Source organism: Cetorhinus maximus, chromosome 2 (assembly GCF_964194155.1).
Source record: "Cetorhinus maximus chromosome 2, sCetMax3.hap1.1, whole genome shotgun sequence".
Classification (NCBI taxonomy): Eukaryota; Metazoa; Chordata; class Chondrichthyes; order Lamniformes; family Cetorhinidae; genus Cetorhinus; species Cetorhinus maximus.
The window spans coordinates 111603549-111622327 of NC_135880.1; the positions used below are offsets into that span (position 1 = coordinate 111603549).

Sequence of the window (18779 nt, forward strand, 5' to 3'; positions counted from 1 at the left end):
GGGGATGGGGGGGAGGGGGGATGGGGGGAGAGGGAGATGGGGGGGGGAGGGGGGATGGGGGAGGGGGGATGGGGGGAGAGGGAGATGGGGGGGGGAGGGGGGATGGGGGGAGAGGGAGATGGGGGGGGATGGGGGGAGAGGGAGATGGTGGGGGGATTGGGGTAGAGGGGGGGATGGGGGGAGAGGGAGATGGGGGGGGATTGGGGTAGGGGGGGGGGGGATTGGGGTAGGGGGGGGGGGATTGGGGTAGGGGGGGGATTGGGGTAGAGGGGGGATGGGGGGGGATGGGGGTAGAGGGGGGGATGGGGGGAGAGGGAGATGGGGGGGGGGATGGGGGTAGAGGGGGGGATGGGGGGAGATTGGGGGGAGGGAGAGGGTGATGCGGGGAGGGGGGATGGGGGGGGGAGAGGGAGATGGGGGGGGAGGGAGAGGGAGATGGGGGTGGGGGAGAGGGTGATGCGGGGAGGGTGATGGAGGGGAAGGGGGGGAGGGAGAGGATGATGCGGGGAGGGTGATGGAGGGGAAGGGGGGAGGGAGAGGGTGATGCGGGGGGGGAGGGGGGGAGGGAGAGGGTGATGCGGGGGGGGAGGGAGAGGGTGATGCGGGGGGGGGAGGGGCGGGGAGGGAGAGGGTGATGCGGGGAGGGTGATGGAGGGGAAGGGAGGGAGGGGGAGAGGGGGTGTGGGAAGGGAGGGAGGGGGAGAGGGGGTGTGGGGAGGGGGAGAGGGGGTGTGGGGAGGGGGGGTGGGGAGGGGGAGAGGGGGGGTGGGGAGGGGGAGAGGGGGGGTGGGGAGGGGGGGTGGGGAGGGGGAGAGGGGGGGATGGGGGATGGGGGGGATGGAATGGGCGGGCGATTGATGGGGGGGGGATGGATGGGTGATGGGGGGGCGATTGATGGGGGGAATGGGGGATGGGTGGGGATGGGGGATGGGGATGGAATGGGGGGCGATTGATGGGGGGGATGGATGGGTGATGGGGGGCGATTGATGGGGGATGGGGGTGCGATTGATGGGGGGGATGGGGGGATGATTGATGGGTGGGGTGTGATTTATGGGGGGTGGGGGGGTGATTGATGGGATGGGGGATGGGGGGTGATTGATTGATGGGGGGGTGATTGATGGGGGTGGGGGATGGGTGGGTGATGGGTGATTGATGGGGGGTGTGATTGATGGGGGGATGAGGGATGGGGGGGGAGGGGTGAGGGGAGTGATTGATGGGAAGGGGGGAGGGGTGAGGGGGGTGATTGATGGGGAGGGGGTGATTATGGGGGGGTAGTGATGGGGGTGGTGATGGCGGGGAGGGGGTGATTGATGGGTGATGGGGGGAGGGCGGAAGGCGCGGAGAGGTGTTGTGGGGGGGAGGGGTGATGCGGGGGTGATGGGGAGGGGTGCTGCGGGGGTGATGGGGAGCGGGTGGGGAGGGGTTGGGGGGGTGATGGGGAGGGGGTGGGGGGTGGTCGATGGTGAGGGGGGGGCGATGGGGAGGGGGTGAGGGGGGTGGGGGATGTGGGGTGATGGGGGCGGTATTGAGGGAGGGGGGGCTGTATTGGGGGAGGGGGGCGATGGGACGGTATTGGGGGATGGGGGGCGATGGGGGCGCTATTGGGGGATGGGTGGTGATGGGGGCGCTATTGGAGGGGGGCGATGGCGTTATTGGGGGAGGGGGGGGCGATGGCGTTATTGGGGGAGGGGGGGGGCGATGGCGTTATTGGGGGAGGGGGGCGATGGCGTTATTGGGGGAGGGGGGGGCGATGGCGCTATTGGGGGAGGGGGGCGCGATGTGGGCTGAGGGTGATGGGGGTGGTATTGGGGGAGCGGGATGATGGGGGTGCTAATGGGGGAGGGGGTTGGGGGGTGATGGTGGTGGTAATGGGCCAGGAGGGGGTTGGGGGTGATGGTGGTGGTAATGAGCCAGGAGGGGGGTGGAGGTGATGTTAATGAGCCAGGAGGGGGGGCGGGCGTGATGGTGGTGGCAGTGAGCCAGGGGGGAGGCGGGGCTGATGGTGGTGGCAATGACTCAGGGGGAGGCGTGGGGGTGATGGTGGTGGCAGTGAGCCTGGGGGGTGTGGCGGTGGCACTGGTAATGAGCCTGGGGGGGCAGCGTTGGCGCTGGTAGTGAGCCAGTGGGGAGGCATGGGGGATGGCGGTGGCGCTGGTTATGAGCCAGAGGGGAGGGGAGGTGTGGGGTGTGGCGGTGGCGCTGGTTATGAGCCAGAGGGGAGGTGTGGGGTGTGGCGCTGGTAATGAGCCAGAGGGGAGGTGTGGGGGGCTGGCTGTGGTGATGAGCTAGGGTGGGGGTGGTGTCGTGGTGGTGATGAGCTGGGTGGGTGGGGGGTGGTGGTCGTAATGAGATATGGGGGAGGGGGGCTGTTGGTAATGAGGGTGGGGGGGTGCTAATCAGCCAGGGTGGAGGGGGGGTGCTGGTAAATGAGCTGAGGGGGAAGGGGCCACAGGTGATAAGCCAGGGGCGAGGGAGGGTGGTGGTAATGAGCCATGTGAGAGGGGTGGGGTGTGGTAATGAGCCAAGGGAGAGGGTGGGGGTGGGTGGTAATGAACCAAGGGAGCGGGGGGTAGTGTGGTGGTCATGTGGCTGGGGCAGGGGGTAATGAGCCATTGGGGAGGGCATGGTGCTAATGAGCCAGGCGTGAGTGTGGGTGGTGCTAATTAGGCAGGGGGGAGGGGTGATGCTAATGAGGCAGAGGGGAGGGGGGAGTGAGGATGGTGGTAATGAGTCAGGGGACGAGGGGTGGTGGCGGTTATAAGACGGGAGGGGTTTGTGATATATGGGGGAGGGCAGTTGCGAACCAGGGCGAAGGGAGGGGTGGGGGCAGTTGCGAGCTGGAGGAAGGGGGTGGGAGTTGGGGTTGCGATCCTGGGAGGCGAGGTAGGCCAGGTGGTGAGCTGGGTTTGGTTGGGATGTGAGTTGGGGTTGAGGGTCTGGGTGTGAGGTGGGGGTGGGGATGTGGTGTTGTGAGCCATGGGAATAAACAAATTGAACCTGTGAGCTTCCTAACTATGAGCCTAGTGGATATGTTGTTAAGCCTTCAGGAACTTGTCTGCCAAATTTAAGTAAATGAGCCTGTAGTGGTGGCGATGTTGGGTCCAGAGGCAATGACCAACGAGAATTTAAAAATTCTTTCATGGGATATGCACGTCGCTGGCTAGGCCAGCATTTATTGCCCATCTCTAATTGCCCTTGAGCAATTGGTGGTGAGAAGGTGGTGTAAACTGCAGTCCTTATGGTGTAGGTACACCCACAGTGCTATTAGGAAGGGAGTTCAGGATTTTTATGGCTGGTCCAGTTTAGTTTTTCTAGTCACAGGTAACCCCCAGGATGTTGATAGTGGTGGTGATAATCAGCAATGGCAATGCCGTTGACTAATGAGGGTAGAGGTTAGATTCTTTTGTTGGAGATGGTCATTGCCTGGCACTTGTGTGATGCGAATGTTACTAGGCACTTATCACTCCAAGCCTGAATGTTGTCCTGGTCTTGCTGCATATGGGCACAGACAGCTTTAGTATCTGAGGAGCTGTGAATGGTACTGAACATCCGTTTGGTCAAATGTTGCCTTGATGTCAAGGGAAGTCATTCTGAACTCCCCCTCTTGAATTTTAGCTCCTTTTGTCTATATTTGGATCAAGTCTGTTATGAGGTCAGGAGTTGAGTCTGGTAGAGCCCAAACTGAGCTTCAGTGAGCAGGTTATTGCTGTGTAAGTGCTGTTTGATAGCACTGTCAACAACAGTGGGACTCAATCACCTTGTCTTTATACATGATAAGCAGAGGCTTTTCAGATGGCCACCATAGCCCTTTGGTGGTGACGCCATGCCCCCAAACTGAAGCTTCTCTGCCTAACTCTACTTTCCACAACCTGCCCTACCCAAACTAAAATGTGGCCTTTATCACTAAATTACTTCACGGTTGCCCTCCTAATATCACTCATGTTGCCGTGTCCATTTTTCTTTGGTTACTGTAATATATTAGGACTTTTTACATTTCAAATGTGGTATAGAAGTATAAGTTATTGAAATCTATTAAGGAACAGCAGATATCTTATAATTTGGCAGTAAGATACTAAATTTAATGAAGAGTTTTTGTAAAACTTTAGATGACTTTGAATGGCTTATTTGATAGGCAGATGCTGTGTCTGGTAAGTCTCCCATTAGAGAAGTTGTGCAATGGCAAAAGAAAATCATCCAATAGGGATTTTTTTATTTCTTGAGTATGCTGCATAAAAGGAGTTAGTCTTTGTAACCATTTTTGCTGCATGGGCAGGTTCTGACACAGCTTTAATAGATAGACCTTTCATTGTTCCCAAAATTATTTTTAAAATAATCTTTGACCTTTCACTGTCCCTGAAGTGATTTTTTTAGTATAACCTTTGGACAGTTGAAAATTTCCTTTTGTGAGTTAAAAAAAAATAGTGTGCACATTTTTTTTTAGCTCCAAGTCACACTTATAAATGCCAGAAATTATTTAACAAGCATACAATAGAAGTCCTTTTCAGTTTTTCTGTTAGTATTTTGCATCATTTGATAAGATTAACCAGAAATGCCTTCCAGGAACACACAAGATTTCTTAAAAGGGAATGGAAATTGATAAATGATCCCTGTACCAGAAAAAGCAGTTAAACCTGCTTATGTTGACCCATTGGATTAACAGGGTTGCTTGTGGTGTGGTAATATATTAGGCCATTCAGAACCACATGCACTGAGGATCAGGCTTCCTTTTTGAGGGAAGGATTTTGCCAAAACTGGTAAATGTTTGAAATAGATGCCTTTTGAAAATTAAAAATAAGGATTTGCAGGTGACTGGAATTAGACAGACAATTGGGGTCTGTTGCAAATGGCTGTAAAATGGTAATAGGTTTCTTAATTTTATCATTGAAGTGAGAGTTCATTTTTGCTGAGTTGTAGCTCTGCATTCATTACCCAGGCCTTTCCATAAAATTCTACCACCCAGTTTAGGGATGTTGATTTTTTTTAAGACACCCTGTTTTAGGCATATTGTATCACACCAGATTGTCTAGAGGCTGCTAAAAAATTCCTCTTCTTGCCCCAGTGTGCATTCATATTTATTAAAAGCACTAGTTGACTTTTAAGCAGTTTGCCCACTTGCTTACCTTTATGGGGCACTGGAAAGGAATACCAGGTCAACTTTAAACTTTTACTTAAAGCAAACTCCCTTGTTTGAAACTCTGGAAGGAAGTCATCGGTGTATCGCAAAATAAAAACAGACAATGCTGGAAACGCTTATCAAGGCAGGCAGGCAGTTCCTACGGAGAGGTAAATGTTTCAGGTCGATGATCTTTTTTGTCAACTGGAAAAAGACAGGTCTGGGGGTGGAGAAAACAAAAGGGAAAGTTTGTGAGAAAGATATAAATGCAAGTCTTCCTTTCTTTCTATAGAGCTTTTCATGATCATTGGATGCCTCCCAAGAGCTTTGTAGCCAATGAAGTACTTTTTGAAGTGTAGTCACTGTTGTAATGTGGGAAACACAGCAACCATGTGTGCGCAGCAAACTCTCACAACAGCACTGTGATAATGACCAGATAATTTGCATTTTGTGATGTTGATTGAAGGATAAATATTGGCCAGGACACCAGGGATAACCCTCCAGCTCTTCTTTGAAATAGTGCCGTGGGATCTTTACATCACCTGAGCAGGCAGATAGGGCCTTGGTTTAACGTCTCATCTGAAAGACGGCCACTTTGCCCTTTCTGTCCTTGCCCTCCTATGTTATTCCATTGAAGCTCAATAGAAGCTTGGGGAATAACACCATGTCTTTCTATTAGGCACTTCACAGCCTTGTGGACTCAATATTGAGTTCAACAATTTCAGATCATAACCTCTGCCACAATTTATTTTTGTACACCAGCTGTGGCGATGATTCTGCATTTCCCATTTGCACCTTCTCTAGACTCATATTTTTGTTTCTTTACTTGTCCCATCACCATATCCTTTTGCCTTGCACAATCATTCCGTTTGTCATTTAAGCTCTTCTGCCCTCTTGCAGATCTTCCTTTTTATTCTTCCCTGTCTCCTCTTTCCTCACAATTCCCTGCCTCTGTACTTGCTTAAAACCTGTTACATCAATAGTGATGAAAGGCCTTAAACATTGACCTTAAACATTAACTTGATTTCTCCCTTCGAAATGCTACCTGTCCAGCTGAGTGTTTCCAGCATTTCTGTTCCTATTTCGTCAGTACATTGTTACCTTAAATTCACCGCTAAATGGTACATGAGAATGGTTTGAGTAATAATTTCTCACAGCACTGTCTCTGATTTTGGGAGTTCTGCAAAATAGTAATTAAATCTGTGACATACACAAGGATGCTGTTTCATTATCAGTTTAATATAGAGTAAAATTAACATTGCAAGACATACAAGCTTAACTGAGATTGGTTTCTGGTGGATTGTCCTTGTGACGTAAATGGCCAGTAACAAACATTAAAAAATTGCGGTGCCTGACACATTGCTGATTTTTTTTCTTACGAGTTGGCGATTTTTAAAAAAACTAGCTAAACGTTCTGCAACAAAAATTAATTAACTTATTTTGATGCAGGAGTCACTTTTGAAGATTGTGATTTGTGGGACTCCTAGTACTTATAAATCTGTTTCATTGAGTAAACTGCTTCAGTGAGTTATGAAAAAACCTGTCTTGGCCTGTATGACTTCTGCAAGTCAGTATCATCACGATTTAATGGATAAGGTACCTCAGAGCAGCACTGTAAACATGGGTTGCATTTTTTTAGGAAGAAAAACAAAATGCCTAGCTGCTTCCTACATTAGAACAGTGACTACACTTCAAAAGTACCTCATTGGCTTTGGACTTTGGGATATCCCTTGGTTATGAAGGCACTATATTTTTTTCCTTTTTCAGACCTTATCTTTGGAGCTGTTTAGACTGCCTTAACCTTTGCATATGTTTGACTTGTGTTTCTTTAGGTCCAAAGAGGGGCCCAAAAAGGGCAGAAATGCGAGGACAGAATGAAAATCAGGATATTGAGAGAAAAACAGAGAGGCCAGAGCGTAGAGTTGTATTCCGAGAACGGCGCCCTAATGAAACTGAAGGAGCTACTGACTTTTCAATAGAAGCGTAAGACATAAATCTGTGTTTGTGGAATATGTTAGTTTTGATCTAGGTAGTTTTTCAACAATGTTTCCTGCATATTTGGTTTTAACCTTGATGGAGGGGGGACTGTTGGCAAAGGAGGTTAGAAGAATTCACAGGCTTTGCTGTCATTTAATACACTGTAAGGCTGTTTGTAGCAGTTTCTCTAATCTTTAACTTTCTTGTTTTGGCACCCATGGAACATTCCTCATTTCATCATTTTGTAACCAATAATAAGTTGTCAATAGTGACTTGTCCAACCACATTCCTTTGCACTTGTGTCTTTTGTCCTTCCATTCCCTGTGAATTGAATTAAATGATCAGGGCCGTTGATTTACAGTGATTGAACATGTTACATCCCAATTTCATATAACAGGATATTTACTGATGTTTCATGGATTATGAACTTGTTGACAGCTGGCCATTTGTTTACAAGGATGCTTGCATTTTTTAATGTCATTCTGGATATTACTGGTATTTGGGGATTAAATTCAATGATTTGTCCATTTTTGTGAAAACTGAACGTGGTAACAATCCTAGTGATTGTGAATGTATACTTATAATTCTCAAATACTGTACTTAAAAAGTAAATGCTTCTTATGGATCCATGATCATCCCACCACACCACTACCACTTCTCCATACCCGCACCCCCCGCCACCCCCGTGCCCCCACCCTACTGCATAGTCGGGTCATGTAAAACAGAAATGGCCAAGGTTTGATCCCTGAGCAGTGGTAGGTGCATTCCATTCTTCCATTCTGCTTCGGCACTCCTGTACTCCAAAAGGAGAATAGCTGTTCAGTATCCAGCAAGCCCTGCTGAAAATGTGTGTGTTTCTTTTTCATTCACGGGATATGGGCTTGGTTGGCTGGGACAGCATTTATTGCCCATCCCTAGTTGTCCTTGAGAAGATGGCGGCGAGCTGCCTTCTTGAACCGCTACAGTCCATATGGTGTAGGAACACCCACAGTGCTGTTAGGAAGAGAGTTCCAGGATTTTGACCCAGCAACAGTGAAGGAACAGCAGTATATTTCCAAGTCAGGATAGTGAGTGACTTGGAGGGGCACATCCAGATAGTGGTTTTCCCATCTATCTGCTGCCCTTGTGCTACTAGATGGTAGTGGTTGTGGGTTTGGAAGGTGCTGTCTAAGGAGCCTTGGTGAATTCCTGCCGTGCATTTTGTAGATGGTGCACACTGCTATTACTGTGTGTTGATGGCGGAGGGGGTGAATGTTTGTGGATGTGGTGCCAATCAAGCAGGCTGCTTTGTCCTGGATGGTGTCAAGCTTCTCGACTGCTGTGGGAGCTGCACTCATCCAGCCAAGTGGGGAGTATTCCACCACACTCCTGACTTGTGCCTTGTAGATGGTGGACAGGCTTTGGGGAGTCAGGAGGTGAGTTACTAGTCGCAGGATTCCTAGCCTCTGACCTGCTCTTGTAGCCACAGTATTTGTATGGCTAGTCCAGTTCAGTTTCTGGCCAATGGTAATCCCCAGGATGTTGTTAGTGGGGAATTCAGTGATGGTAATGCCACTGACCATCAAGGGGTGATGGTCATTGCCTGGCACTTGTGTGGTGTGAATATTAATTGCCACTTGTCAGCCCAAGCGTGGATATTGTCCAGGTCTTGCTGCATTTGGACATGGATTGCTTCAATATCTGAGGAGTCGCGAATGGTGCTGAACATAGTGCAATCATCAGTGAACATCCCCATTTCTGACGTTATAATGGAAGGAAGGTCATTGATGAAGCAGCTGAAGATGGTTGGGCCTAGGACACTACCCTGAGGAACTCCTGCAGTGATGCCCTGGAGCTGAGATGACTGACCTTTGCTAGGTATGACTCCAACCAGTGGCGAGTTTTCCCCCTGATACCCATTGACTCCAGTTTTGCTCGGGCTCCTTGATGCCACAGTCAATCAAATGCGGAATTGATGTTAAGGGCAGTCACTCTCTCCTCACCTCGGGAATTCAGCTCTTTTGTCCATGTTTGAACCAAGGCTATAATGAGGCCAGGAGCTGAGTGGCCCTGGCGGAACCCAAACTGGGCATCAGTGAGCAGGTTATTGCTAAGCAAGTGCTGCTTGATCGCATTGTTGATGACCCCTTCCATTACTGATGATCGAGAGTAGACTGATGGGGTGGTAATTAGCTGTTGGATTTGTCCTTTTTGTGTACAGGACATAACTGGGCAAGTTTCCATATAGCTGGGTAGATGCTAGTGTTGTAGCTGCACTGGAACAGCTTGGCTAGGGGCGCGGCAAGTTCTGGAGCAGAAGTCTTCAGTACTAATGCCGAAATATTGTCAGGGCCCATAGCCTTTGCACTATCCAGTGCCTTCAGCCGTTTCTTGATATCACATGGAGTGAATTGAATTGGCTGGAGACTGGCATCTGTGATGCTGGGGACCTCCGGAGGAGGCCGAGATGGATCATCCACTCGGTGCTTCTGGCTGAAGATTGTAGCAATTCAGCCTTATCTTTTGCACTGATATGCTGGGCTGCAGATGTGTGTGTTGGATGTCTGAGGAAGGGATTGTATCCCTCCCTCTCCTATGAGCCCCTTTAAGAACTCATTCCTCTGCTAAGCTAATTTTTAAAGGAGAAAGCAACTGGTGCCCTTTTTAAGGTTTCATCACCGAAAATATCAAATAAACAGAAAAATATTTTACTTAACTAATATGGTGTATACATTTGAAGAATGGGTAAGCTTCAATATATGGTAGTGTTTATTTAGTGTCTATTAGGGATTACTTTTTGAAAAGATTCTTCTTTCCCAGTATCTGCATCTTAGGTTATGACTCAAATACAGTTGAACATAGGAACCTGCTCCTGGAATTAGGTCTCCTGCTCTTGCACCAGTTATTAGGAACTTATAGGAGCTAAGTTTCATAGCTCTGTGTCTTCTACTAATGAGAAGTTAGATTTGGAACATGGTTTAGGTGTGGATGGGTTGCCAATTAATGGTATTGTTTAATTCTCAGTTTACCATTGCACCGCCCATAATTTCATAACCCTTTTAAGGATTTGATGGGATATCTACCTTGTAGAAATAGGACATCTACTCAAGAAGACCAAAGCTGTGTGCTCCAAAAGTGAACAAAATTTGAGCACATCATTACTAGATAATTTACAGAGTTTAAAAAATAAACTTGAAGAATTGCTGCTCGTTAGGTTTAACATGACGAGAGTATAAGATGTTTAATGTCTGTCTTTCATCTTAAACAATTGAAAATTTCTTTTTATTCTAGGCCTTTCCTCTCCCTGCTCCCCACCTTTAAATTTGCAGGAAGGATCTAAATAAAATTGAGTTTAAACTTAATCATAAGCTTCTGCTCAAATAATCATGAAATACTGTTCCAGAGATGTTTTTTTAATAAAGAAAAGGTATAAATTAGCTAAATGTTTACAATTTATATTTCTTTGCTTTCATTTAAAAGATAAATGGACAGGAACAGTAAAAGCAGCTTCTTATTTCATGAAGACAATTATGTAGCCTGAATGTGAGAAGAACATAAAGGCCCAGATCTTGCAGTCAGTGGTGAAGCTGTGGTTTAGGCTGCTGACTGCATGTTAAACTGCGTTCTTACCATTTTCATAGGCTGCTGCAGCAGGAACATGCTCTCCTGGCTGCAGTGTGGATACATCAGCAAAGTAAGTAGTGCGCAGTAGTTGTGAGATATAATTCCAATGAAACCATGCCCTCTTTCATGTCATGAATTGAAGAAGTGTCCTTGAAGTCTGCCTTCAGGTCACTGATATTGTGTTTTTAACCTGTCTTGTATTATGACCTTTGACCCAGAAGCAGTACAGTAAGGGAACATTTGTAATTTTTTAAGAATGTCTTGGTGCAAACATGGACAAAAGAGCTGAACTCCTGAGGTGAGGTGAGAGCGACTGCCCTTCACATCAAGGCCGCATTTGACCGAGTGTGGCATCAAGGAGCCCTGGCAAAACTGGGGTCAATGGGAATCAGGGAGAAAACTCTCTGCGGGTTGAAGTCATACCTAGCACAAAGGAGATGGTTGTGGTTGTTGGTGGTCAGTCATCTCAGCTCTATGACATCACTGCAGGAGTTTCTCAGGCTAGTGTCCTCGGCCCAACTATCTTCAGCTGCTGCTTCAATGACCTTCCTTCCTTCATAAGGTCAGAGTGGGGATGTTTGCTGATGATAGCAAAATGTTCAGCACTATTTGCGACGACTCAGATACTGAAGCATTCCATGTCCAAATGCAGCAAGTCCTGGACAATATCCAGTCTTGGGTTGATAAATGGCAAGTAACATTCACACCACAAAGTGTCAGGCAATGCCCATCTCCCACAAGAGAGAATCCAACCATCACCCCTTGACGTTCAATGGCATTACCATCACTGAATACCCCACTATCAATATCCACAGGGTTATCACTGACCAGAAACTGAACTGGACTAGCTATATAAATACTGTGGCTACAAGGGCAGGTCAGAGGCTAGGAATCCTGTGGCAAATAACTCACCACCTGACTCCCCAAAGCCTGTCCACCATCTACAAGGCACAAGTCAAGTGTGTGATGGAATACTCCCCACTTGGCTGGATGAGTGTAGCTCCCACAACACTCAAGAAGCTTGACCCCATCCAGGACAAAGCAGCCTGCTTGATTGGCACTACTTCCACATACATTCACTCTCTCTATCACCGATGCACATTAACCGTAATGTGTACCATCTTCAAGAAGCGCTGCAGGAATTCACCAGGGCTCCTTAGACAGCATCTTCCAAACACACGACCACTACCATCTAGAAGGACAAGGGCAGCAGATACATGGGAACACCACCACCTGGAAGTTCCCCATCAAGTCACTCACTATCCTGACTTGGAAATATGTTGCTGTTCCTTCAATGTCACTGGGTGAAAACTTTGGAACTCCCTTCCTAACAGCACTGTGGGTGTACCTACAACACATGTCAGCGGTTCAAGAAAGGAGCTCACCACCACCTTCTCAAGAACAAATAGGGATTGGCAATAAATGCTGTTCCAGCCAGCGAAGCCCACATCACGTGAATGAATATATTTTTTTAAAAATGTCCAGTTGTTTTAAGAATGTTTGTTTGAAAAGGACTTCTGAAAAGTTTGCATCAGTGGTAAAGGGATCAATTATACCTTTCTTGAATAATAAGAAATGCTACTTCATGTGACCTGATGACCCTTGACCTGGAAACAGTACCAACAGGAAGAAAGTTTAAGATATGATGCTGTGAGGTTGGTAGATACAAAGGAGAGCTACAAGTTGAAGAGCTGGAGGGTGAGGGTGATCAGTGTACGGATGCAGACTCCAAGACAAAGGAGATGGAGAAAGAAAGAAGAACATAGAGAATTCTTCTAAGGAGAAGCAGCATAATACTTTCAAGAAGAGGTCAGTTTTTCTGTTTGGATGAAAAGGAGACAAGCTCTTGGAGGTACTGTGTGAGTTGGCCAAAAAAAGTCTAAAACCTAGAAAGCTGTGCGACTAGTTCAGAGAAGCTAGAGAGCTGGGTGTTTTCCCAGATGTGGCCAACCTTAAACAGAGGTATTACTGGTTGGTCAGTAGAAAAGGAACTCTGGAAAGCTACACCATCAAGGTCGTTAGGACCCTAGGGAGAGAGGTTTCGTAGAAGTGTGCCTTGCTGATGGACTCCTGAACTACCTTGTGCGAATAAAGAACAGCATATCGTGGAACTGTGTAGCTACGTAGTTGCACATTTGTGTGGGGGGTGATCAGATGAATCTCTATTGTATTTAATCTCTATTGAGTATTTAAAGTGAAATTTACTTTTTTTATTTGGAGTTTCATATGTGATTTGTGTTATAAATAAAAGCTGCAAGAAGTGAAATTGTGGTTGGTAATTTCTTCATTTTGTGGGCCATTCAGTAATTTTTGGTTTAGGGTTCTCCCACGGGGATTGTAACGCTTACATCTATTTTTAATTGTAGGTCCTTGGTCCTGTTACCACTCAACCTTCCACATCCCCAGCCCTTAGTCTGACTAATGTTGGAACAGAGCGGTGTTGCCAATGGGGATGTGGGTGAGCAGAGCCGAGAGTACTTTACATTTGCGAGGAGCAGCTCTAAATAAATCTGGATATAAAACAGTCTGGATATCCAGCAAAGAGCCCAAACAGGTCCTGGCAGGACCACCAGCGTAGGCTCCCATAGAGCCATTCCTGGCAAACTGCAAATTCTGGGTTCTGGCTCAAGTTGAATCCCTGGAACTTGTGGTTCCATTGTATCCCTCAATAGCAGTGAACATCTTGGTGTTTGCTGCTATTGGGAGCAGAAGATCTAGGCTATTTACCTATCTGCAACAAATATGGAAAATAATCTTTTGGAAGATCTCTTTTACATCTTCACTAAGAGCACTTGGAGAAAAGTTTAGCTCCATGTGAGAAGAGCCAATTTTTCTCATTCTTTTGCAAGGGGCATGAAATGTATTTCATGAGCCACAAGAACAGCTTCTGTTTTCCAAACCCTCCCCAGCCAACCTCCACAATGGCTACAAGAAGAAGCTTGACTTTCACTTAGCAACCCCTTGCACATCACATCACCACCATTTTTGAAATTGGAATGTGTGTGTTGTGGTATATTAATATGACGGTGCATTGGACCATCATACTGCCAGTTGGAGCTCTTAACATGGAATGCCAGCAGCAAAAAGAAAATTCAGATTGAAGCTCAATGTTGTTTTACCAGTGCAAAGCAATATGATGAACAATTAAGGATTGCAATAAGTACAATACACAAGCTAGGCGTTACAGTATTTTTTTGTGATGGACGTCACTAATAACTAATGATTTGTGTACCTTAATCTCAGTCTAACTTTTACAAGTAATTTAAAAACAAAATGTATACCCTATATTCATTTTGTTTTTTGTTTTGTAGTCCAATTGACAGAATGGACAGGGCATCAGTGAAAGGGCGTGGAGGTGGAAGAGGACGTGGTCGAGGACGAGGTGGCTTTCCCAGGAGCGTTGATGGATTTGACCTGAGAGGAAAACGAGAGTTTGAAAGGCATAGCGGAAATGACAAAGTGTGAGTTGCTTGAACAGTACAATAAGTAAATTGGGTGGGAATGCTGTAGAAATCAAGGCAACATATCGGATGTGAGGTATGTCTTTTACAAGCATGATACAAATTAGTTATGATCAAGACTTGTGAATGGAGAGAGCTTATATCGATTGTGGTGTTCTACTTGAATGCATGCTTAATTTAAGAAAAAATTGGGATTTAATGCTGTAATGTTTGCATTGTGTGAACATGCACAGAGGTGGCCTGCTGCTGTCTTATTTGGTTCCTGGTACTGCACCAAAATTAACTGTGGGTGAAGTGAAGCACACACATTGGGAGGCGCATGATTGTAATAGTTCTGTGCAGTGGCTGACAGGTCCATTTGAACCTTTATAGACGACTTCGTGTATGTCTAGTTTATGTAGTTTAAGAAGTTACATTATCACACGTTAAGGCCCGGTACTTGTGATCAGCAGTGAAGCAGAGGTGTTTGCCGTTGACTGGGTGGTGTGGTACGACCTTACCTTGGTCGTAGGCTGCAGCAGGAACTTGTGCTCCCAACTGCAGCATGGGTCCAATGGCAAAATCAGTGGAGAGGCCTAGTGGCACATTGTGGTGAAGCCATGGCCCCTCCTGATGTCACATGCTGAAGACACACCCTTTGAGGTCTGTGTTCAGCTCAAGCACAGGTAAGTGTTTCTTGACTCTTAACCACCATCAAATAAAAAATTCCAACGTAGCTGTGTATATGTTTTAATTACAGCTCCTCCGGTGCATCCCTGACACTTCTCTACTCTGGTTCCTCAGCCCTGCTGATCTCTGAAACAACACTTAATGGGTTAGGGGGAAAGAAGAGCCAGGATTCTGATGGGGGAGCAGAGCTGGAGGAATGGGGAGAAGAGCTGGGGGAGCTGAAGGAATGGGAGAGTTTGAACACTCTCTTGTTGGTCTAAAGGAATGTGCTCCGAGCAGGCTCTGCATCTGCTAGGAGCAGCCCTAAAAACAACTATGTCAAAAAAGGTTGTGTAACTGCTTGGAAATCCACCCAAATTCCCAAATGGAAGGGTCCCGACAGGATCATTGGTGTTGGATCCTCCCGAAGCCCATTCAGGCACACTGCAGATTCCGGATTTGAGTGTAAGTGGGCTCCCTGGAACTTGTTAGTGTTCACTGCTATTGGCACCACAAGATCTGGGCCTGTATTCATAGCATACCAGGTATGTGGTAGTGTGCATGATGCATTATGATATTGGGGTTTAAGTGTCTTGTTGAATGTTCCTGTGGAGTGGTTCTAGGGAACGTAATTGTTTGTTTTTAAAGTGTACTGCTGTGTTGTTGTGTTCTGGATTTTGAATGCAGCTTTGAATTCCCAGAGCTGGGTGGAATGCACTGCTTGGCATTTGTGCTGCTGATGTGCTAAGCACTTGCTAGCAGTTGGCCAGAAATGGTGAACCGATTTTTAAAAAAAAATTATCATGGTTTTGGCCTTGGAGAGTACTTGATTTTTCTCAGACTTGACTGCTTTCCGAGACTGGGTGGCAGTGTCCTCCTGCCCCTCTGTATGTGTGAGAGAGAGAGAATGATTTAAATAGCTATATGATTCACTTGATGCTGAATTGTGAAGAGATTTCATGCAGTTTATTTGTGGACTATAATTAATAAGGAAATGTTTTAGCCTCCACATCACAAAGAAATTAAATTATTTGGATGGTGGTTTTACATTTCTGGACTTGTAGTACTTGCAGTGTTTACTATAACAATTGGAATGAATTTGTTGATGTTTGATGCAGTTATTTTTTTTCTTATTTTGAAAAGTTCAAATTCAGTGTAAATTGAGATTGCAGTCATCCCATTTCAAGAGTTGGTGGGCTTGCGGGGGTGGGGGGGGGGCAAACTAGGAACTAGTATACCTTTTGTAAGGAATCCACGCGATTTATCATTCTTTTTCACATTTTTTGTTTTTCATTTCTTCCATCTCTTTCCTCCCCTCCCCCCTCATGTTCATGTATCACATTGACAACAGGAGGCAGCTTTCACCCATTTAGTAGTAGTACCTGTAGGTCAGAAGGTTATGGATGCAAACTGCACACCAGAGGTTGAGTGCACAATTGAGGCTCTTCAGTGCATATCTTTGCCCTCTTATCAACATATTATTCTATTCCTTTCTCTCGTGTGTGTGTGTGTATATCCAGCTTTCCCTTAAATGTATCTATGCTGTTTGCCTCAACTGTTCCTTGTAGCGAGTTTCACATTCAGCCATTCTCTGGTTAAAGAAGTTTCTCTCTGAATTTCCAATTGAATTTATTGTGGGGAATCTTATATTTATGGCCCCTACTTTTAATCTGCCCTGCAAGTGGAAATATCATCTCTATGCTTAACCCTATCAAACTCTTTCATAATCTTAAACAGCTCGACCAGGCCACCCCTTCATTTTCTTTCTACAAGAGCAAGGAGTTATCCCAGCTTTCTAGTTGATCTTTATCCATCAACAGATGAATAACTTTAGCTGATACTGTAATGAGAGATTTTGCTGGTGTGTAATGGCTGCTGTGTATGAGTAACAGTACTGTAAAGTATGATTAGCTATGTGCTTTGGGAAAAGCCTGTATTTTCGTTTTGTGCGATGCCCCCTTTAAGACCAAGATGAACTGAGGGTTCTGAAAGAGGGTTAAATGGTTTCCTGACTATGACGACATTAGGGGCCAAAAAATGACCATAGGACCTGAAGTTACCATGGGGATGAACAACCATGAGCAAAGGGTGTTGGATTTCAGCCTATCTTTTTGTTTGGCAGTTCAGAACACAGAGAATCCACGTGAGAGGAAGCAAGCAAGGTTCTCACCGAATGGATCTGTTTTCTGTTTGGCAGTTCAGAATAGATCCTTGTGCTGAAGCAGGTTTCTGGGAATAGAATGTTCCCCTTGTGTGTTATTTAGTTGGAAAGGACAGAGAGCTGAGGGCATGAAGAGTAAATGATTGTGGATTGAACAAGACTCATTGCTACTGTTTGTGTCACCAGAGCACCCAGACCGTTTAAAGGGTTTGGAGAAGGGAGTCTCTGGGGATTCTGTGCCATCAGGACTGCCACAACCTGAGTGAGAGGGGTTTCATAGACGTGCAGCTAATGGGCGGTAACTGTGTCTGGGGCCTTCGGATGGAATAAGGTTGCTGATGAATGGGACTTGAGGGTCAAAACATTGAGTGAGAAATTCTGCTTAGCAGAGGCCGAGTTGGAAAGACTGAGATTGCCCACGGTGCTGCATTTGTGCAGGAAGTAATGTGAATGCTTGTAACTTATGTGATGCGTATCTTTGTATTGACTATTTAAAATGGAATTTGCTTTTTTATTTCAAATTTCCTTTGCTTGTTAATACTTGAATCAGTTTGTTACAGTAAATGTTTCAGAAAGTGAAATCTTGTTCATTGTTTTCTTTCCATTGGCATAATTGGGATACCTTTCTTTAAAGAGTTAACGTTCTCTAAGTGGATCGTAATGAAAGCATTGAGATTTTTTGACTTGAAAGGTGCTATATGAAAACCAATATTAAACCATGAATTATTGAGAGTAACGGTGCAAGCAGCATAATGTATTTGTTTTTCTTTTGGAAGAAAATTGAGAAATGTAACCTGGAACTCTGCTGGATTATTCGCAATCAACACATTGAGTAGAAGTAATAGTGAATTTGGCAGCTGTGAGGAGGCTCTCTGCACATAGATTGAAATCTGTCAACTGCTTAGGACTGCAAAGTAATGGGGTTTTTTTGTTCCTAATGGTATTGCTTCTAATTCTTGCCGAGGACAGAGCCAAGTGGAGAAGAATGTTGGAGTCTATGGGAACCCTTGAATGCATTCCTTTTCTTCTTGTTAACTTTGAGAGGGTGAGGCGTTTTGGCAGGGGACCCCTTGCGATTTATCTACTTTGGATGCTGATGGAACATGCCTAGCTCACTACAATTTGAAGAGATGCCAGTCATGAGCTGTAAAAGACTCTCTGGTTGAAACCACAAAGCCAGATGAAAATCTGGGCAGACTCATTTCCTTTTTTGCAAAGATGTCTAGCAGTCAAGATTACTTTGCCCTGTTATACACCAATGATAGAAGTAATTTGAGGTTGGAACCTATTCCAAATACCAGATGACTGAATTTTGAGTGATGATAAACCACTGAGCATTGGCTCCAGATTTTGCTGTAGTCGCTTGCTGAAAACCAGAACTGGGTGGCACTGAATCAATTGAGGTTGAGAAGACTTACAATTCTCCTTTCATTTTTAGATTGAGTCTAGAGGATTTCTTGTGCTGCTTGGTTAATGCTTCTGATATGGAACTGGTAATTTGACCTTTGGTAGTGAAAACAATATAATATGGCCTAGGGTGAATCAGTACGAATCCATGTAATGAGGGCTGCCAGAAATACATGGATCATGCCTGAAATGAGTGCTGCTTATAAAACTCCGAATAGTGCTGTACGACTGCTTTGTGTGCTCCTAACCTGGTTTGGCTGTTTCTTTCGGAATTGCAAAGCTGAAGAACTGAGATTTTAAAATCTTTTTAAATCTGCAAGCTAGCTTGAAAGCTTGAAAACTTATTTCATTCTGAAATATGGAACTAGTGCTAATTATGCGTAATAGTAATTTGGATGTGGCCACGTCA

General features: G+C 45.9%; 1 protein-coding gene across 2 annotated transcripts in view; it reads left to right on the forward strand.

Moving 5' to 3' along the window:
* Positions 1-18779, forward strand: part of LOC144696798 (intracellular hyaluronan-binding protein 4.S-like) — a 44715-nt gene that overhangs the window by 4829 nt on the left and 21107 nt on the right. For both annotated transcript variants that reach the window (XM_078568549.1, XM_078568555.1), the window contains exons 2-3: positions 6946-7096; positions 14005-14154. In XM_078568549.1, coding sequence (XP_078424675.1) covers positions 6946-7096; positions 14005-14154 — 301 coding nt within the window. The remainder of the gene's footprint in view (positions 1-6945; positions 7097-14004; positions 14155-18779) is intronic.